Source organism: Oxyura jamaicensis (assembly GCF_011077185.1).
Source record: "Oxyura jamaicensis isolate SHBP4307 breed ruddy duck chromosome 5 unlocalized genomic scaffold, BPBGC_Ojam_1.0 oxy5_random_OJ106518, whole genome shotgun sequence".
Classification (NCBI taxonomy): domain Eukaryota; kingdom Metazoa; phylum Chordata; class Aves; order Anseriformes; family Anatidae; genus Oxyura; species Oxyura jamaicensis.
This window is the reverse complement of record NW_023303969.1, coordinates 127,779-150,350: the sequence shown is the minus strand read 5'-3', so window position 1 is coordinate 150,350 and position 22,572 is coordinate 127,779. Positions and strand designations below refer to the sequence as shown.

Here is a 22,572-nt window from a genome sequence, read left to right as displayed (position 1 = left end):
TATATTCTTTTGCTACAGAGAACTCTCAAAGATGTTAGTCCTACTATAAAATTATTAGTTGTGCCTCAGTGGAGTAGGAGCTTACTGGCATGTGAAAGAATGAGCAACCTGACGTGTTTTACAGCCTTTGCCAATAGGCAAGAGGTAAATTTTCTAATAGGCAAACTCTAGTTGGAAAATACGTTTACATGTAGGTATTTTACTGCATTAGTTCAAAACTGCATGTTTTGTACACTACAAAAGGGCAAATCTTATCGGCAGCTCATTTGTTTATAAGACCTTAGTCCTTGCACTGAGGATGAAGAAAACAACAACTTCACCATAAAAGTTGTGCAGACCATCTCCCAGTTAGTAAACTTCCAGTTCACATTCCATACTGCATACATCATGCCTGAAATAATGTACTTAAGACCTTCCCTGGAGGTCTTCAAGAAACATGTAGATTTAGAACTTGGCTGAGTGGTGGACTTCAGTTCTAGGTTAAAGGTTGAACTAGATGATTTTAGAGGTCTTTTCCAACTAGAATGATTCTGTGATTCTCTAGGGCTTTCTTCAAGTCAGATGACAGTAGCTTCACATATATATATGTGACACCAGCAGAACCCAAGTCTGGATTTAACATTTACAAGTATTGCCAGAATAGAGACATCTGTGCTGGGCAATGTCAGGGCAAGAGAGAGTGAGGGGTGCTTTAGGGCCGATCATAGTTTCAGATGAATACAAAGGAGCTTCTGAGCAAGTAAGTGTCTGAAGAAAAAGGATGAAAAAGATATTCTCTATGTTCCTATTACCTGTTCCTCCTATGAAACACCAGGCTTCAATTTTTTCAAGCCATGCCACTACCCAGGCTCAGAAGCAATGTGACAGTGCCACAGAGAATCTGGAGAAAAAATCCTACAGACCACACATCCTTCAGCAATACACTTAGCCCTTCAAGTTCCTAAAATATCTAGGCAGGAAGTAAGGAATTGAGAGAGTGAGGAACGTCATGTCTCAGGATCTATGGAGAGCTATGCTGGAAAGCTGCCAGGAAGGGTAACTCCAGAAACTGCAGGGCTTTTAAGAAGCAGTCCCAATAAGAGTTACATAGTGACCCAGTAGAGCTGCAGAAGATTTAAACTACATTTTTGGGTGCTGCTTTTTCACAGTCAGGTTAGACTAACTTCAAAATATGCTTCCTTTTATCTACACACCAAGTATGCTCCCTTTCACCCTACTTTTTGTTCTGTTTCTCAGCAGCTCCTCACCTTAGAGGTACCACGACTGTTAGCCACAATTTATGCACGTTACCTCCGTTACAGACCTCTGCCTTCTTGCCTTGCTTTCTGCCTGTCATTGTAGTAAAGACACTGTTCTTGAAATTGCAACATCCTGAAAAGTTTAAGGTTTTCATTTTTATAGCATTTTATTATTCTGTGTTATTGATTTTTACACTGGAATCCGTCAAACGCAGCGTTTCTTTCTATTGCCATTTGACTTAGGAGTCTTTAAAGATAAATTGTCACTTAGATTTTGATGTGAATGTTCTGTTTAAGCAGGTCTCTTAGCACTACAAAAATAATTAATGTTGTCTTTCAATGTTCACATCAAATAAGAAATCATTCTGATACGCAGTGAGCTTTCACAGGGACAGTTTGGTTTTGTTACTTTTTTTTTTTTTTTTTTTAAACAAAGTTCTTCTCCATTCCTGAGGGCTTGTTCTGGTCTCTTATCCCTCAAGTAACGAAAACAGATCTACACAAATGAAATTTGATAATATGAATCTGCTTTCTTCCTCTCCATCTACTTAAAGAAGAAAAAAGTTTTTCAGACACCACCCCTGACACAGAAAGGAGCTGGTTTTCACCCAGGGCTGGACGAACGTTCCCCGACTTCTCAGAAAGTCAAGGGACCAGATGGCAGGAGGAAGGAGATGGAGAGAAAATAGCTTCCCAGCTCAAGATAAAAAAACAGAATTGCAGATACACTGAGAACTGAGTTGTAAAATTGCGGGGGGAAAAGAAACGCTGTGATTATAGAGGATTGGGAGAAACATTTTATTTCCCTTAGCACTTGCAGCTGTTCAAAGAGGGGAGCTCCCCACAAAGAGGCTGTCTAATTTCAGGGAAAGGAGAAAAAATGTTAAACAAAATCTGCTCTAGGAAGCACTCAGATGATCACAGAGGTTATACAGACAGTGCTGTGCAGGGATAGATTCTCTGAGTGCTCCCCTAGGATAACTGAGCTGGAGCAGCTGCTCCTCAGTAGGGTGCATATGGTGCTTGTACAGGATGTGCTTTAGATAGCGTGGGGATAAACAGTTGTCATGGAGCGTCTTCTAATTCAAAGATCAAGTAAGTATCTAACATCCCACAAAGTGTAAATCCAAAATGACACCCCTTTTATTTAATCTCATCCATACAGCTGCCTTCAGTAATCCAGGAGATGGAGAAAGGATTGTGAACATTCATTCCTCTGCCTTGGTGGATTTTCTTGCATTGAAGAAATTCTGTTAACAGAATGTTGGTGTCAAATTGACTTTTTTTTTAAACAAACAAACAAAAAAAAGAATAATAATAATTATCTGAACAATTCAGTTTAGGCTGGCTCAACCCATAATTTTTTTTCCTAATGTGTTTTGGTTTGCTTTCAGTACAGTGTGTGCTGCTTAGGTAGCAGGATAATATATCCCTGAATTCACCTCTTTTATTTCTTGTGGCATGCTATATAGAAACATTCTCCCAGGGCTCACAGATCTGCAAGCCTCTCAGCAGCCATAATATCTCCAAGACATTATGCTAAAAAACAGCAGGAATTTATCAGGCAAGCATGTGGGAGGCATACAATGATGAAAGGCTTTTAGTTTCCCCATAAAACTTCACCAACTGTACCTCTTTTTTTTAGGAAGCACTCTCCATTCAGGGAAAATGTATTTTTTTTTCTTTCTTTGTCAAGAATGCACCATTTTAATTCTTGTTTTCTAGGCATCCAGAGATGGTCCACATAACCTTGAGCCTACAATGCTCCTGTATTTCTGAGACTAACTCTGTTGATCTTCACAAGTTAGTTTCACTTGTTTGGAAGTTTTTGTGGAACAAAGGATTCTAGGCTTTTATCTTCTATAAAAGATTTAAGAAACTTGTGCGTGTTTCTTGGGACTTCTCATCAAAATAGCGGCAGGTGATCCGTAGCAATCAATCAAATCCATCAGTACTATGAGACTTAGTACTATCAGTACTATTTTGTGCTGCCAAACTCCCTGCAAAGGAGACCAGCTGTCTCAACAGGAATCATATCTGCACCAATCATCAACATCTTCCTGGAAATTATTAAATTTTGTAATATGACACAGCAGCACACTCCTCTTAGCATCACAGATCCCTACGACAACAAGCCCAACAACCACTGATCTACCTACAACACACAGATTAGGTGCGGACTGGTTGCAATCAAAAGCAGGCGATCTTCCAGGTGGTGATGGTAATATTCTGATAATGATTGCAGCTCTGGAACAAGGACTCCGTAAGCTTTTAAGAAAATGTTTTTTTTTTGTCATCTTGATGCTTTGCTGTGGTTAGCATAGCAGTTCAGAGCTACTCTCTCCTATGACTGTTACCTACCAAAACCCAGAAACACTCCTCCACTGAGTAAACGTCTCCCTGTCCTGGAAGTAATCATTCAGATTCTTTCTTTTCCTCCACAAATCATATCACCCCTGTACCAAAACCTCTAGGGAAAGCAGAGTCCTCTCTGTTTGCATAAATCCCAACAGGACTGGAATTTATACAACTTGTCTACTGCTGAACACTTGCCTAGAAATATGGCAAATTTAATGGGCGCCTGAAGAGGAACTGTGTATTATTGTTTAACAGAGTTGAAAGGTTCATGAAATTTCTGGTAGAAATCCCTGAATGCAACAATATAAAATCAAGTTCACTACAGGATAAATACCTAGAATGCTAATTAAGTTAAATAAATGTTGTGTTTTGTGGACAAAGGGATTCATTAAGAATCCCATTTCCATCCACAGTTGAATCAATGAAAAAATCAGTTAAAGCAATAAACTCATTTGCTGGTAACATCATCGGCTGGGGAAGGGATAGGCCAGGTTTGTTGTGCTATTTAGTCTCAAACCCCAGCAGCTGAGCAATGTCATTTTAAGTGTCTATAGGGCATATTTAGCATTGCTTTTCATTGAAAACAGAGTATACTAACTGTGTTTGTTTGTTTGTTTGTTTGTTTTACCTCTAGTAAGTCTTATTCAATTTTATGTTTGTAATTTTGTCTGAATACAGGAAAATCAACAAAGGAAGGAGCAAACTGCAAAGTCTGAGAAAAGGAAGAAACACCTTAAAGGAGAAGAGGTGAAGAGGCTAAAAAGAGAGGATGGAAAGAGCAGTGTATTTAACAAAAAATAATTCTGTTTTTTCAGCCACTCAGGTTAACTGGAAGCAAATGATCTGTTTAGCTATAGATGATCTAATAGAATAAGTGGGATTTAGCCATGGTTGGTGTCCTTGTCAAGCAGATAGTATAGTAAGACATCAATTTTCAAGTACATGTGAATGGTCAAAAAAAAATCACAATGGGGATGTTAGAAAAATTATCACTCCCAATGCGGAAGTTACTACCATTTTACTTAGATGTGAGTAATAGCCAGGTATTGCTCTTGAACAGATGTTTGAAGGCTTTTAGGGAATATAGAGAGGTTGCACATTCTTGAACTTCAAGCTGTACAGTGTCACTATGGTAGGCAAGCTCTGTCAGATATTGTTACCACAGCCTCTGCATTTTTCTGATTAGAGTTCTGATTCCTTAAAATGGTTGCGTGTGTGCTTTAATGAGTGTCTGTGATTTGCTGAAAAATAGCAGATTGACTTAACTGCAGAAAAATGTTTGCTGTGCAGAGCTGAGCTGGGTGTGACGCATTTCTGGTATTAATACTGTACGTATATTTTAAAACTATATTTTGGCAAATACCTGACATTCAGTTTTCTTGAAGATTTCTGTTGATAACATTTGGTTGAGATTCTTGATTCTTCAGAGTACTACTGCAAAAATGGCATTAGTAAATCTGAGTTGGGATCACGTAAATGTTACCTTGGATGCTTACCCCTGGGAAAACTGTTTTCCATTACATCTGTTGTCTGAATAAATGGCCTTCTTTTAGCTCCTTTTTTTCAAAATTACTCATCTTTAGAAATGTATTTTAAAATACATATAAATATATTGAAAACTCACTAAAGCAATGTTTGCCATATTGTCTTGACAAGCTGTACTGCAAATATGTTTTACCTACTTTGCATACTTGATGTAAAGCTGCAGATTCAAACAATAAACCTTTTTGATGTAAATACAGAAAAGTAATTTAGTATATGATAAAACAGAATTATAAAACAACATTCAGCAGCTGTAAGGATTAAAGGTGTGCTTCAGCCCTACAAAGAGCAAGAGCACCAGACCAGAATACATACTTTTGCCACACGGTTTAGATGAAACTGACGTAATTTTGGGTCTCTTGTGAGGATGGTAGATTTATTTATTGGGATATAAACTTAAACATGAAAAATAGATGTTAGACTCTGATTTATTTTTCAGTATTTATTTTAGAAAGCTGTGCCTAGCACTGGTGGCAATGAGAATTGGATATTTTTATAAGCTGGTTTTACTTCCCTCTTGATACGGTGACATAAACTGTAGAGGATACAGGGTATAACATGGCAGGATTCTGGAGCTCATCTTCAGATTCTTTATCCTATGTATAAGGTTTGATTTTATTTATTTTGGATCATATATTTAGCACATGAAGTAACCACTTCCTGAAGGAGGGAATGAAGAGACAGTAAATTTGGTGAAACAAAGGCCTGGGTCCACAAAGAGTCACACACACCTTTCACTTCACAGGTACCTCCCTCGAAGTCGGTGATATACAGCACAGAAGGGTAATCCTGTGCATAAATCTTTAAGGTCTCAATCCTACAGTCTCCAAATCTCTGACCTTAACGCCAGTCACACGCTCTGTTAGTGTCAGTATCTGGTTTATCCAGTTGTCTGAGGATCATTTCTCTGCAGTTGACAGCCCTGCCCCAGACAGCACACAGCAGCAAGGCCTCAGTGCAGGCACTAACCTCACTCCCCCCAGTCCAAATAGAAGATGTGAAAGCAGAAGCACACATTATTAATAGATTGCAAGCAAAGGTTTGCAGCTGCTGAAAACTGCCACAAACCAATCTGAGTCAGAAATTGTTACCAAAATTCACGATTGAGAGAACCGATCTCAGAACTACGTGACTGCATGTATTAAAAACAGCTTTCCTGTAAATGAAATTTAAGGTAGCATTTCAAAAAATAATAAAATTGCTGACACAATCCTGCTGATTCTATGGATTTGGTCATCTAGGCTTTTTTGAAGTCCTCTGAATGTGTTTACATATGTATTTACACTGAGATTTTTTTCCATGTATATATATATTGTTATTATTTTTCACCCATACTGGATTAAGCAACTCTACTGCTTTACTTTCTTCAGGTTCTGTTGTAGCAGCTTCGGTCACTGGGCATTTCCATTCTTCAGGAGAACTGTGCTGTTTTAAGGCATTCCTTAATGGCTTCAAAATTGTGTTTTAAGGGCAAGTACAACTTTCAGTGCAGAATTTACTCAGAACTGCATTGTACTCTGGTATGTATTTGCACTTCAGTATGCATTTCATTTGTGGATATGTTCATTTTGGTAAAACACAGATAAACAAATGTGCCTGAATCTTTGAGGCTTATTAGTTGTGTTTTTAAATCACATATTAGCAAATAAGATCCTGAGTAACTGCTTCTCCTGTGTCAATTCTGAATACATTTGTGTGTTGTTTTTCTGGTTTTGGTTTAAGGGGATTTATTTTCAGGTACATCTGCAAGGACAGACTATCTGGCTCTTAATCTCCTACAGATCTGTACAGATTCTGTAGACGAATAAATAAGTAAAAGCTTCTCAATTGCACCCGACAATATTCCATATGAATTCAAATTGAATTCTACAAAACTGCAAAGATTAAAACCAAAAAGCCTGACCCCATGTCCTGGAGTACAATGAGTTAGTGACAGTTCTTTTACTGGGAGCCTGGCAGACTTCAGGCCATGCTCTCACAAGCACAAAGGAGCATAACCATAGTGCATTGTTCCTTTTATCTCTTTTATACATCCCCCTGCAGAATCTCTAATGCATTATATTGGCTGAAGAGGTGACTCAAATTGAGTTTATTCCATTAAAATGTGTTTTCAAACCTTTACACAGACTTTATACGATCTTATTTCTGTGCATTTGAGTTACTCAGCTGAAATAATGTGAAGAAGCCCCAGAATTTGATATCAGCTTGAGTATTTGTTGGGCAGAGAAAGATGCTAGATAATTCAGCTATGAGAAGGCTTATCCGTGGAAGTCAGGGACTAAAATTCCTGTTCACTTCTCCAGCCAGGGGAAAAGCACAGATTTGAGCAGGTGTCTGTCACATCACAGCTGAGATTCGTAACTCCTCAGCCAGCATGCGGTCATGGCCCAAATACAGTTCTGTGGGGCATTTAGCTTATACATACATGGTTTATTGAGGAGGGACCAGATAGCAAAGCAGAACACCCAAGGTGAGACTCCTCGCAGTCTGTCACTACAAAATGAACAGCATAAACTGCATGTGCCAACCCACAGACATGTCAGTGATAAAGCATTAGGTGGCAGCTGGTCAAATTTTAAACATGCTACCTAAGTATTAGATCTGAGCATCTAAACAGGTGGATTCACACTTTTTGAGTATTTGGGGAAAAGTCTTCAGAAAAGACCTACAGCATCAGGACTTACCGGGTTACTAGAGTTGGTCTGATTCAAAGGGATTCATGTTGAATTGCTTTTGCCAAACCTGTTCTTAAAGTGTCCAGGGATACAGGAACTCCACACTCTGGGTAAAGTGTTGCTGTGCTAAACTGGGGAAATCTTTAGGAGCAGGATTGCAGCAAGGCTGGCCTTACTGCTTCTATTTCAAGCTTAATAAAGATTTATATGCCATAAAGTTTGTACATCTTTATCATATCAGTCGGTGTAATAAAAGATACAAACCGTTTTTATTTCATCATGGCCACCACAAGCAGAGTAAACATTACCACTCCATTTTAACTTCCACAAGCATTTTACATACTTGGTGTCTGTTATCAAAAGACCTCTGGTCTTTTTTTTCCTAGACTAAACAACCCCATTCCTTTCAGATTTTCACCCTCAGGCCTGTTTTCCAGACCTAGATTCATGCACTTGTGGCTGTCTGCTGAATTTTCTTCAGCCAGGTCTCATCTTCCCCATGGTGCAGCTGGATCTCAGCTGGATGGTTCAGCAGGTCTAAGGACACCTTCCTCTGTTTTACAGGCTGTTCTCCCTTTTCAGCATAGTGTTTGCCTTCTTTTGCAGCCATGTAACATTTTGACTCCTATTCAGAGAAGCATCGTGGTCTCCAGAGTGATTCTTGTTGCTTCTGGCTTTGTGCCATCTGCAGATTCAGCAAGTGCACTCTCTATTGCACACTCCAAGTCTTTCATGAGACGACAGAAGAAATTTTGAATCACAAGCAGAGCCTTTACAGTTTGATCTGCAATTTGTCCAAATGAATTCTTTACTACTCCCAGCTTACAGTTCTTCAAGTGCCTGTGCACCACTATAATATTTTTATCAGGGCAGTGAGCAAATAAATGTTTGGTGAAAATGTAGTTCTGAAAAGAGACAGTATAGTTTTGATTAATTTATTCTGTAGTAAATCTTAAGTACACTGTTTTAGCCATTTAGGCATATATAGCTTGTATTTGCTGACCTGAAGTAAAAAGTGTTGTGTATTTAATCTGAGTAGGCAGATCTTTGAAAGTTTTTCTGTGAAACTGCAAAAATAAAGCATTTTTAGGTGGTTGGTTCTAATGGATGAGCTCCGAGGTACAGGCAGCTCCCCTGAGATCCTAATACTGATTCTTTGTCAGGACCCAGCACCAGGGGACAGGGAAACCATATACCTGCAGCCTTTACAAGTCCCATGTCACTCTGCATGGCCTCCCTGTTAATCTCATGCATTTCTCAATCTGCAAGTCAAACATTTGCTTTGAAGAGAGCAAAATCTACCTTTAAGATTAGATTTTTTTTTCTCATGTCAAACACAAAAATGCATTTAAATCCATTGATTTCAGTGAATTTGAATTTGGTTTTAAATTGGTATAAGAATAAATCACTTCAAGTCATTAACTTCTTCTATGCTGAGTTAATGTATTGAACTTTTATAAAGACATTTTTTTCTCCCAGTAGATCAGTTTGTTTGTAAATTTTTCATTATTATTTTCACAAGAAACAGCTTATGGAAATGGAAGGTTTAATATTGCTAGCACTGGAAAGAAAATGCAGCTGGAGTTTCTGAACATCTCAGAAATACAGTGGATATCTACAGAAATGCTGAAGAGAATATCAAAAATTCTTCAAACTTCCTAAATCTGAAACAATGTAAAAGAAAAACAAAAAATATTTTAAAATACTTTTTTGGCTATGAAGAGCTGAGAAGCTGCACCTTTCTTTGCACAAAAAGATGTGCAGAAATTTCCTCCAAACCAGTCAAGGGCTGAGAGACACAAAGAAAAGAAAAAAAGAAAAAAAAAAATGAAAACACTGTCATCTGTTAAAAAGGCTAGATTCTGTCCTTAAGCAGGGCAATTTACATATATTCAGCCCAGAATATTTTTTTGGTAAAAACAAAACAAAAAAAAAAACACAGCATGACCAACTTTTGCTCTGTGATGTGAGTTCCTACACCAATAGATAGAAGATATGATAAAGAGAGAAAAAAGCCATGCAACAGTGGCAATGCTAATGCCACAAAAATCATTACAACAAATATAGCTGTGAGATCCTATCTGTCTTTGGAGTGTAGTTCTGTGCAGGTTCTCCTGCAGAGAAGGGTATTTTTATATCCTAGATGTGTGGAGTTGTGACAACTGAGTGACACTGCTGATGATTTTTGCTGTTTACAAACCATAAAAAATCCATAAATGTAATGCCTGACAAGTAATTATTCAATAATGAGATGACTCTCTTTATTATTTAACGAATAAAATGATTTTGCTATTAGGCAGCAAAAAACCTGGAAGATTTGATGGAACAGTAAGGAAAGCTTTAGAGGAAACTTTGAAAGAAAATAAAAGCCTGGAGGTGAATGAAACTGGGGATAAAGCACAAAAGGAATGAGCAAAAGCAGAAACAGATCACTGGCACAGGCTTCCTTTGCCAACTATTGAGACAGAACAAATGTAGGTAGGCACGTATTTCATTAAGATACTCAGTGTGGTACTGAATACGGGGTGAGTACAATCACAAAGGGAAATAAGGTATTAAGTAAAGAGAAGTTTAAGTCACTAACAAGAATTTCAGCTGCACAGCAGCAACAGGCTGACTGCAAATGGTTGAAGAGATGGCAGACCAGTGCAGAAGCTTCTCAGTTAGGTCCATGAGCTGCCAGTGCATGGCTGTAATGAGAAATAGAGCCAGTGCTGGCAGTTCCAGAAGGAACAAGTTTGAGCTCAGCTGGTCTGGGATGCTGGGCAGCTCTAAACTGGCTGGTACAAAAGTGAGAAGCCCAAAGAGACTCGGGTAAAGCCTATGTTTGAGTTGTGGCCAGACATTTGGTACATATGGGACCAAAGGGATCAAATATCTTAACAGACTTTGGAGGAATCTTCCATCTGAAAGAATGGTCAAGACAAAAGTAAAGGTTAAAATTTTACAGTGCAAAATTCTGAAACCCAAGCTGGAGGCTTGTATTTCGGGCCATGTTACACTGCACATGGTATCTGAATGTGAATATATATGCGAAATGCCAAGTAGCAGTATCTTGCATGTGAAGTGCAAATGGCAGAAAGAGGTAGCAGCATTTCAATGTGTGGAGAAGTGTGGGAGAGAAGCTGACTTTCAACATGTCTGTGAAACTTGACAAGTCCAGGAATGTCTTAGGTGAGATATTTCCAGCTGAGAGGAGAAGACATTAGTTCCTGTGTAGAGCAGGGAACTTCACGTGGACCACAGTCTACAATTCTAACCACCCATGCTCAAGAAACATGAACTGAGTTCATAACAGGTGCACGGCAGGCAGATGAGAAAAGGGAATTGAGAGATGAGTGAAAAACCTTACTTTTTTCAGCCTAGCAAAACAAAGTCTGAGACTGGATGTAATTCCTTCTATAAATACATATGTGGGAAAGTGAGAGGAAGTATTTAAACTAAATGACAATGTTAGCACAGAACATATGGATATAAATTGGCCAGAAGGCTAGAAATTAGCAGACGTTTCTAACTAGAACAGCTCTGGAACAGTTATTCAATAGGAACAGCAGGGTGTTGTATCATTTAGTTGACATCAGTAGCGGGGAAAACTAGACCCAAACATCAGGAGCTCGCTTCCAGTCTTCTCTTCCGTATTTATCACCTCCACTGATCAATGCCAAATACTCAGCTGGAGAACACAGAGTGTTAAATCTTCCCTCCCTCCTTTTCCCAGAGGAAATACTGCAAATGCGAGAAATGAAGTAGAGCAAATGTCTGCTCTGCTTGCCACCATGAATGCTGACGAGGTGCTGGAGCCTGGAATATGTTCTCTCCATTTCTGTGCATGCACATACACAAACTCTCACATACATGCATATGCATACAGATACACAGAGCACACAGATGGGCATTTGAAATGGACTGTGCACATTGTTATATTTTTATTTCTCAGGAGTTAATGCGAGTGTTCCAGTAGTTTCTTTCCATCCTTATACTGGCAACAGAGTGTATGAGTATTTTAGTGCATTCTGACCACTGCAAATACAACATATTTGCATGATTTCATATATATCATAGTATCTCTTCTGAGCCACAGTGTAAAATAAGGAACATGTCACTATGCCAGGAGGGGACACTTGAAAATGCTGAATTTTTGCCACTTGTGTGCTTGTGTACATGTGCGTGCAGGCATGTACACACATACACATGCCTGCTAACACAGTTGCATGGGTCTTAGTCTGGCCTGTGATCTGCCTCTTTCCAGGTTGCTTTTGGAGGGACACACCTGGGGTTAGCGCGTTAACACAGACGTCAAGCCCCTCGTGTTGGTGTGCCACACCAGGGAAGCGTGTACACCGATCTGTTCCTGGGACGTGGCCCGGCGTGCCTCACACTGAGCTTGTTCGCTTGCCTCATGATGAAGGCCCCGTGCTTTTTCAGGTCAGCGTGCGAGGGTACGCGTGGATGCATGTGTGTGTCCCACCACAAGGCTCTCGGGTGTCGCAGGCCGCCAGGGCAAGGCACGTGCCTGTCAGCGCGGTGCGTGCCTCTTCGGTGACAACACCCGCGTACATTTCAGGCGCGTGCGTGTGTCTGTCAACACGCGGCTAGCCGTGCTCCTCAGGTCAGCACGTGTAGCTGTGCCTCATGGCCACAGCCTTGTGTGCGTTGGAGTGGCCTGCGTGTCTGTCCTTACGTCGGTGACAGCTTCGTGCCACGGCACACCGAGTGTGTGTGCACACTACCCCACGTGTGCTGCTCGTTCTCTGCATGTGTCCCACAGAGACAGGCCCAGGTGCCTCAAAGCTGTGTCCTGCGGGTTCACAGGCCCAGTGTCTGTCCGTCTGTCTCACAGTGACAAGCCTGCGTGTCACTCAGGCCTGTATGTGCCTCACAGCGACCCAAAACCCAGCGTGTGTCATTCCCCGTGTCCCTCAGAGCCATGTGCGTGACTGCGAGTCACAGCGACAGTCCCCCGCACACACCAGCCCTGCAGCGACAGCCGCGAGGCCCTGTGCACTGCCTCGTCCCGATACCCCCATGCCACGGCCCCATGTGCCCGGGAGCTCGGCGTGTGTGGGAGGGCAGACGGCTGCGAGAGGCAGCGGAGGGCGAGAGCGCGGCGGCGGCGGCTGCGGCCGTGCCCGGCGGGGCTGGCAGGCAGCGGGCCCGCACGTCAGCGGGGCGGGCGGCGGCGGCGCCGTTAAAGGCCGGCGGCGGCAGGGGCTGTGCTCGGAGCCGGCGGCGGAGCGAGGCAGAGAGAGGAGGCGGCGGCGGCGGCTCCTCCGGCCACCATGTCGGGCACCCGGGCGTCCAACGACCGCACCAGCCACGCCGGCGGCGGCGGGCTCAAGCGGGCGCGCAGCGAGCCGGGCGGTAACAAAGTGACGGTGGTGCTGGGGGCGCAGTGGGGGGACGAAGGCAAGGGCAAGGTTGTTGACCTGTTGGCCACCGAGTCGGACGTGGTGTGCCGGTGCCAGGTGGGTCCCGGGCCGGCTCTCGCCCCTTTGGGGTCCCCCCTCGCCCTCTGTGCCTTGCTTTTTTTCCCCCATATCCGTCCCTCCTGTCCTGCTCCGCCTCCCCCCGCCTTCCCCTCGCTTCCTGCCTTCTGCCCTCCCTCGGCCCCGCTGCTTTTTCCTCCTCGCCCCTTCCCTCCCTCGCCCCGTCCCCCTGCTCCCGCAGCCGGGGTCGGTCACCGTGCTCTCCCCCCCAACCCCTCACCCCTCCCCGGCTGCGTATGGAAATGCCACAGGGGGAAAGAAAAAGCCCAGAACTATAAATAAAAACAGCTGACCCTCGGCGATAAGCGACACAAGATCCCCCGGGGGTGTCAGATGGCGGCCGCGGCTGGGGGAGGCCGGGCGGGCAGCCGGGGGTAAAAAGGCGTGTTTTGGGGGTAAAAACCTCCCTCTTGGGGTGGGCAGGTCTCTGGTCCTTGCACAGCGCCTGGAATTTTATTCTAAAAATAGCCGCGAGAGGAGCGTGAGTGGGTAAAATGGCAAAAAGTTGTGCGAAAGCAGAGGATTTTCACAGTTTGAAAGCGGGGAGCGCTTCCCCTGGCTTTGCTTACGTCTATTTCATTGGATATAGTGCAAGGGTTCTTAAAGCCTTAATCCACTTACTGCAAACTAAGTTAGATGCAAGTGATCACAAATAACTGCAATAACTTTTAAAAGAACCATAGTAAAACATTAATCATGAACATATTAAACTAATAATGCTTATAGCTGGCCCTGCAATTACTTCAGTAAGCTATCTGACTACGTTAATTAGTCAGCTTACTTCAGCTCCCTTGCTATATGCCATGAAATGCATTGCTTCTGAATGCATGGTAGGTATTGAAAAGCTACAGATACGATAGGTAGTGAAAAGCTACAGATATCCTTGAATCTGAGGTGATAAACCCAAGGACATCGGTGTAATTAAGCCTATTGTATAAATAAATGTTGCCCTGTGAGTTAAATATTTAGAAAGCAGAGGAAGTATTTTATATTGGAACATTAAACTCCTGTAATCTTGAATCACCTTGGGGAGAAGTTGCCCTGCAAAAGTTAGCTGATTAATATGTATTAACAGGGCTAATAGCAACTTTTCCATCTTTTTTTTTTTTCCCACCCTCCTCCAAGTTGTTGCTAGGAATTTCCCTTACTCATGATTGCTTTGGGGAGTTTACAAGCCCTAGCAGCGGAGAAGCACTTCACATAGGCCGCAGTCGTGTGTTTGCCATTACTACTGCAAGAAGCCGTATTGGCTCTTCTTAGGCTGTCTTTTGAGTGATGCCCTGAGGCTGCTTTTTCAAGACAGCTTTGCTGTCCTTCCAGAGGGCTGTCTCACAGGCACGGCCTCAGGCACAGCCACAGAAAACCAGTGGAAGGATGCGGGGCTGTGTGTGCATGAGCATGCTGCAAGGGTTGGTGTGTTAACAGCAGACTGGATAGCTTAGGTGGCCTAATATGCTGCTGGGCACATCTAGATCAGCTTGTGGTTCCATGTCTGTGAGACCAGGATGGATGGAAGGCAGGTGGATCTGGAGGACCTCTGGACTCTTTTCAGAGCAGTGTTCGCTGATACAAGTGCGCACACCATGTATATGAAAACACAATAGGGTTACTAATGCGCTGATTTAACAGAAGCATCCTTGGGGTTAGAGTTCAGGGAAGAATGTAAAAGACCTGAAAGAGGAGATTCAAGGAATTAATTATTTGTGAGTAGCAAAAAATGTACAACTTAAAAGTGATCTTTTAAAATATTTACATGCTTCTTTAATACACCTTGCAATACAGAGGATGCTTTTTAGAAGGTGCTTCTTTAATAATTTAATACGTTATACTTTCAAAGAGAGTCATGCAATTAGATAACAGTTTAATTTTTGTCTGTGTTAGAACTTGGATAAAGGATCTGCATGTTTGTAAGCCTGTGAACAGTACTAACTAGAGTTCTCTCAGTGGGGTAATGGTACCTGATTATCTTATAGGAGCAACTAGTTTCAGGGGAATTTATTAATCATATTATTGACATCATTTAGAAAAACAAACAGCAACAACAACAAAAACCTTCAGCATTTGGGCCAGAACCTTGCTTATTTCCCATTCCTCCTGGAAACTAAGAAAAAGCTTTCTTCATGCAAGAACACTTGTCTACTGGAATAGATTGCTTAAACAAGAAACACTGAAGGTTCCCCTTACTAAAGAATTCAGAAGTTCTCTCAGGAACTGTTGATGTCTTAGAATATGATGATTGACTAGGTTGCTTCCTGATGTCCCATTTGCCCAATTTTTTGAGACACTGATGGAAACAGTGTTCAACAGCATGTCTTAGTCCTCAGCAAAATGGAAATCGGGAAACTAGAAAACAAATAACTGAGAGGGAGATATTTATGTCTTTTAAAACATTGTCTCAGTGAGGCTAATTCTTCATCACTGTAGGGTTCTCTTTGGTCTAACATTTTAAAAAGCTTTTTTTTTTTCTTCCCCTTTTTGGAATAGAATTTAAGCTCAGGGCCAAATGGGATTTTCAAGAGCTTTCTCAGAATAGTAGTTCCCTAATATTTCTACGAGAGGAAGTATAATTTTCATTAAACATTTCTCAAGTATTTTTAGCTTGTTGATTTAATGAAGAAAATCTGTTGCAGCTGGATTGCTGTACAAGAAATAACATGATATTTCCTGGGATACAGGAGGAAGGGCAAGCAAGCAAATGAGAGCAGGGAGTCAGTCCTTCACAGGCACAAGGAGGGTTTCAAGTAGTGTTAAATAAAGAAAATTCAACATTAAACCCCTGGCATCTTTAATTTCCCTGAGTTTTTGGAATTTGATTTCAGATGAATGGAAGATTCTCAGTTTGATTGCATTGTTTCAGTTTTTCTCAGTACTTCAATTCTACACGATCCAAGTACAAAACATTATGATGTATTCCATAGTTTATTTTTCGTATTAGTGATACTGAAATGTTTAGTATAAAATTTTAGCTCACCTGAAGAAATTGATCTCAATTCACCTATATATTTGAAGAATTCTTCCTGTAAGGAGGATATTTCAATAACTTTAAAGATCTCTGGATATTATCATAGAAGATGCAGAACAGAGCTTCTTACAGGCTGGTTTCATAAAAACACCAGATATGTGGGCATGCTTTTTTTTTTTTTTTTTTTTTTTTTTCCTAAACAAAACAAAGAAAAGGCATTTCCAAATAAATGAGTAACAGCAGGCAATTTAAGGTTGTTAAAGAACCGAGTAGGTTTCAGGTTATTAATGGAGAACATAAAGAGCATTTTTCCTCTAAATTGCTCTTTCAGCTGGTGAAGGCATTCAGAAACAGAACAATGACACGGTTAATATTTCTTCCTTATTTTGGCCTCCTGGGGCATAGAGCTGTCACATTATGCTATGCAGTGCTTTAAATCCCGTGTGTATTTTCAGGGAAAGTGTACAGTCAAAGTTCACCTGAAAATGTTACATTTTGCTGTTGGCTTTAGAAAGAGGTTTTGTGCACTTGTGTAGAGCTTTTAACTACCAGAAAATAAGGCATAAAGAGAGAAATTCACATTTTTCTAGTCTTCTATTGTGTCATAAAACAAGAAGTCCTAACTGGAGTTTAAACAATCTGCATACATATAATCATGTTAACAAGGAGAGGCTTGAAATGTGGCTTCAGACTGTGCTTTCTTCAATGACAGCTCTCTGTCCAGACACCGTATGTCACAAGCTTCTTTGTTGTGTGGCTGCCTTCAGGACTAGAGCTTGTGGACAGACTTTTCTGCCTGTTTTTTAATCATGTAATTTTACAGATCTGGTTGAGGGCATGACCAATTAAAGAGTTGACTGTCAGCTGCAGAGGTGCAGCTCCAGAGCCATCACTTAAATTATATTTGTTCCCAAAAAATCATACATAGAACTACAGTAATAAGGTCACAGTTACTTGAAGGCAGCTGGCTGGCCATACAGTTCTAGCTGTTTCCTTAAAGGAAGCTGAGGCTTTGTAAAGTACATTTGTAATAACAAGCTTTCATTGAACATATTTACTGCATGGGTCGGTGTGGATGTGAATGGAAGAGGAAATAGCATGTATTGTCAGAAAAAGGTATGAAACGTACTACTCATCTTTGCCAGTAATGGTAAATTACTCATAAGATGTTTTCTCTTTTTATAATAAAGGTGAGTGCCAAGAATATCTAAGGGTTCCTGCTGTAATGGACAGTAAACAACTCTGCCTTTCCTGATGAAGCTTTTATGTGCAATAAATTTTTTCAACGCTTTGCTGAAAAACATTGGAGGAAAATGCTCCATAAACAATTCCATTTAAAAAAATGAAGGGGAGGAAAGACAAAATAGTTTTCCAAAAGTTCAAAGTGAAAGTTGCAAAAAATGCTGCTAATAAATTCTTAGGAAACACCCTGTGATAGTAATCACTGTTTGCAGTGGATTTGACTTCAGTTACTGAACAGATTAGCAAAATAGCTGCAGTACAAATGCATGTCTTTCCTTCACTTCCTACTGAGAGCAGTCACAGTGAATCAACAACGGGGACCAGCCTGAGAGTTTTAAAGGGTTTTCAAGCCATTGTTTGGCACTGCTGTTCCAGTGTCGCCCAGGCCAACGCTGGATGTGTCAGACCCGTGACACTTGGAGTTTCTGGATGTCTGGAAACAATCTGCCTGATATTATCGGCATTCCCTTAAGAACTGGCATTGAGTGAAAACACCCACCAGCTTGTGAGAATGTGTTTGTAATAAGGAGGGTTGTTACTAGATTTGTTGAACTTTTAATACCAATATGCTTTTAATTTTCACCCAATATGCAGTCACTTCTTAAAACATTGCCTCTACCCATCACTGTTTGCTTTCAAGTTAAGAATTGCTTCAGTTTTAGAAAGGATTGTCTGATCTTTTGAGATAGAGACAAAAATTGTAGCTGTATTTTATACTGAAGAAAAGCTGAGGCAATTGGAATGGGTGCAGAAAAACTTAGCTATGGTCACTTGTGGTTGAATAATATGCAGTTATTTAGACAGAAAAGATTTAACCTAGCCAGTATACACCGAGGATGCTGAGTAGTTTTCTCAGTGTATTGGATGCTAACAAATAATGCTGCGAAGGGCTAAAGCCATAAGAAGAGCATAAGGAAGTTTTGCAATGATATCTTAACCCCCAAATTAGAGAAAAATGTAGGAAAAGGATGTACAGAATGAATGATACAAACAACTGTTGCATATTCATAAGTTTCCTATTTCCTTGTTCTAGTGAATGTAAGTACCATATGTACTAGAAATGGCACTTTGAGGAATGCAGAGGAATATACTGTGGGCAAGTGATCAAATAATGAAAACCAAACAGGCAGAAATCACAGAATCACAGAATTGTAGGGGTTGGAAGGGACCTCGAAAGATGCCAGACAGTAAGTTTTTTTTTTTCAGTGGTTTAAGTGTGAGACAAGAACGCTTCCTCCATTTCTCTGTTGTGCTGCTGAGAGGAGGCAAAGCAGCCACATGTTGTGACTGTCTCTATTGATCCTGGGCTGCTGGGACTGTGCAGCAGGGTTTAAATTAGGTCACTTTAATGCGATGAGTACGTGCAGTTGCAGGGGCTTGTTGTTTTTCCTCTGTGTTTGTGTGTATGTGTCCTGTTGCTCTCCTTTAGGTGAGATTTAACCCTGGTATTTAGTATGATTTCTTCCTACAGGATAAAGTAGCATGTAAAGACTTTAATGTCCTAATCATTCAGTGCTTAATGCTCATCAGTAAAGGGCCTGACCTTGGAGCCATGAGTGCGCAGTGACAGTAGAACTGTTGTGTTTGATTTCAGTAATGATAGTGAAGACTGATAATCCTGCTGACATGCATACATGCATTTATTTAGACAGTAGTCTTTTGTAGGTTTCCCTGCAAAAAAGCAAGTAAGATTTCTTTTTCTAATCAACACAGAAAGGAAAGGACTCATTAAGTGTGAGTATTGGTTTCCTTAACTAAAATAAAGAAGGCCACCCTTTGAATATGGAAACCTTTTGGTAAAATGTTTGACAAAATTTCACTACAAAATTTTATTTTTCGTTTTACTTATGCCTAATTAAATGCTACACTATATCATTTTAGAACTACATGGTGACATTGCTATTTTAAACCAGCCGCTGCTCTGCGTATCAGCGAGATCATCTCAGGACCACCAGGATTATAAATACTGTATGAGAAGGTCAGGTTTAAAGTTTCCAAATCTCCATAAGAAAGCTAGCTTAATTTCCAATCCCTTCATAAAACCTGATAAATTGATTATCCTCTACAAGCATTGAAAGAAAACAGCTGAAAATTAAGACGAAATGACATCTGTTCTGTTTCATTCCTAACTCACTAGCTGTTGCTGACTTGTTTACAGATATAAGAAAAGTTATGTTCATATCCTTGGGTCATATTACTTCCCACAGGGACATGACTACACTTCTTCAAAAAGAGAACTAAAGATGAGGAGATGTGTCTAGATTGTTCATGATCCTTTATTCTAGGATCCCGCTGACATTAGTCAGAAAGCCTTTTCCACTAGCATTTTCAATCCGTATGCCTCAAATTAATCATTTTCTTTACAGCTACTGCTGGAGTTCAGTTTGTGTTTTGTTGTAGCCGGCTGTCATATTAGAGTGTTTTTGTTGTTTGTTTTTTTTTGTTTTGTTTTGTTTTCCCCTGGTTTGACAACAATTTAATTTCAGTTTGAAAGAAAGTAACCAAGGGTTAAGAATATCTAGTTTCTCTATGGATTTGCCTGATGATCAGCGTCGGGGTGAATACCTGCAAATCAGGCCACCTCCTTGTCACCACTCTAGTTTTAAAAACCCTGTAGTTCTTCTTGTCTAAGTGTACTTCTGATCATCCCCTAACCTAGCCCTTAGCAATGGCTTTGGATAAAATAAAAGTTTTGATGCTCTTCTTGGAACTAAGCTGGGGGCTATTGGGTGGAAGTTCTACTGGAGAAGTTAGAAAGGAGAAACTTCCAGTAAAGGAAATGCTAAGCCCTTGTAGCAACCCCCTAGCCTGAATGGGCAGCGTTTTCAGTCATCTGGCAAAAGCTTTCACATACCCATGGTTTTGTGACATTATGTGTAAGGATATGAGCGTTCAAAGCACTTAAATGCATTATAGAATCACAGGATCATTAGGGTTGGAAAAGACCTCCAACATCACCTGCTTCAACCATCACTCTACCACCAATGTCACCCACTAACCACATCCAACCTTTAATTGAACACCCTGAGGGGAAAGTGACTCCACCACCTCCCCAGACAATCCATCCCAATGCCTGACTACTCTTTCTGAGAAGAAATTTCTCCTACTTTCCAATCTAAACCTCCCCTGGCACAACGGGAGGCCATTCCCTCTAGTCCTGTCACTAGGTACCTGTGACAGAGGCCGATCCCCAGCTCCCCACACCTTCCTTTCAGGCAGTTGTAGAGAGCCATGAGGTCTGCCCTGAGCCTCCTCTTCCCCACACTAAACAACCCCAGTTCCCTCAGCCACTCCTCACAGGACTTGTGCTCCAGGCTCTTATATTTGTCTCTGTGTTGGATTTTTTTAATCCGGTGATCCTCTGAACTCACAGTAGCATAAATCAAGAGAAATACCATGAGGGACCATGGATTTACACTATTAAAAGTTCATGTAAAATCCAGTTATGCTGGTAACGCTTCACCTGTATTTATTCAAGTTCATTCCAGGCAGTTGCTACTATAAATTAGAAATAGCCATCATTTCATTAAATTGTAAGAAGAAAGAGGAAACAATTTATGTAATGGTGCTCCTTTATTCAGAATCATGGATGAAATGCTGCAGACCCAAGGGAACTGCCCAGTCCAGTTAAGAAATCTGAAGCCTTTTTGCAGTTTCATACTAAATGAGAGGTGTTTGGCCTGCAGATGCAGCAGTATGTCAGAAATGTTTTAGTTTCATGCAGATGGAATTAGTAGAGCTGGGACACTTCTTACAGAAAGAGGTGGCCAGGAATTGTGGCATTTATTTTCTGATGCAGACCTCCCAGACTGTTGGTTTGTTGCTGGCATTCAAACTCATAGATTAGAAACTCATAGATGATAATGCCAGAAGGGATCATTCTGTAATCTTGTCTGCCTACCAAGGACACAGTATTCCAGTAGCAGTTGCACCGCTGCCAAAAGGAGAAGTAATACAATCTCCCTACTCCTACTTGATATTCCAACTTACACTTGCAAGGATCGCATTAGGCATATCAGCCCGTGTGCCGAAACTGTGTTCAGGCACCTCCACATGCTTCCTAGCGCAGATATCCCATGCCCACTGTTTGGCATACCTGTTTGTTTCTTATTAATTTATCCTAAACGTGGTCATGACAAATTGTATGGTCATGACAGAGTCACTGCTTGCACGGTTTGGATAAGGAGTTCAGACTTGTGTACTGTTGATACACCACTAAAGTGATTCTTGTGCCAGCTGCAAGTTGTCAACAACGAGTTTCTATTTTCCCCATGATATTGATTAACGTTGTTGACTGGCAGAGAACTGATTGCTATGGGACCCATCAGAAACATAAATATTTAATGCTCATCCTCTAGTTGTAGTTAGAGACTATCGGTCAGGTTTTAAGGGATTTTATATGAGCTGCGTTGATTTTTATATCAATCCAGTTTGGTAATCTAGTTAATCAATGTTCAGACATTGTGGGGAACACTGCATGAAGTAAAGGTGCAGCAACCAGTGGAAACCAGAAAAGCATCAGGAAACAGCCCTCCCACATATGCAGAACACCTTCTCTTGTACACTGGCTCCCTGGCAAGAGCAGGCAGAAATTTATCTGAGCATCAGGACATGTTTCTGCCTTATTCAAATGTGTATCATGAGGCTAGGTGGGAGCAAAGAGTTTCTGCTGCAGGTACTGAACAGCCTCATTACTGCTCTGAATGGAAACTGTTTATACCTGGGGATATTTCAACTTCAGATAATCAGATAATACAGGAGTTGATTTAAAAAATAAAATTAAAAAAATATATATATGAAGCCAGCCTTGAAATGGCTGAGCACTTTGGAAGGTGAATTTGTTTTTTAATATTTTTGGTAGACTCTACTAAAAATAAGGTAAACTGCATGTTCTCCTCTACCAACCTGTTCATAATAATTATTAATTTCCTTGAAGATATTATTTATACCAATAAGTGGTTGGTAAAACTGGCAAGATACAATAGATTGAGAAGCTATTCCATTGATGCAGTAGTTTTGTTCATATAGTATAGAATAATAATCAAAGTACATCACTTCTATACAATGAT

The 22,572-nt window shown here is 40.9% G+C and overlaps 1 protein-coding gene across 1 annotated transcript in view; it reads left to right on the top strand.

The window, feature by feature from the left end:
• The first annotated feature begins 12,883 nt into the window (after positions 1 to 12,883).
• The window catches only part of LOC118157414 (adenylosuccinate synthetase isozyme 1 A), a 28,637-nt gene continuing 18,948 nt past the window's right edge, over positions 12,884 to 22,572 (top strand). The window contains exon 1 of the mRNA XM_035311724.1: positions 12,884 to 13,278. Within this exon, the coding sequence (XP_035167615.1) occupies positions 13,093 to 13,278 (186 nt within the window). The 5' untranslated portion in view covers positions 12,884 to 13,092. The remainder of the gene's footprint in view (positions 13,279 to 22,572) is intronic.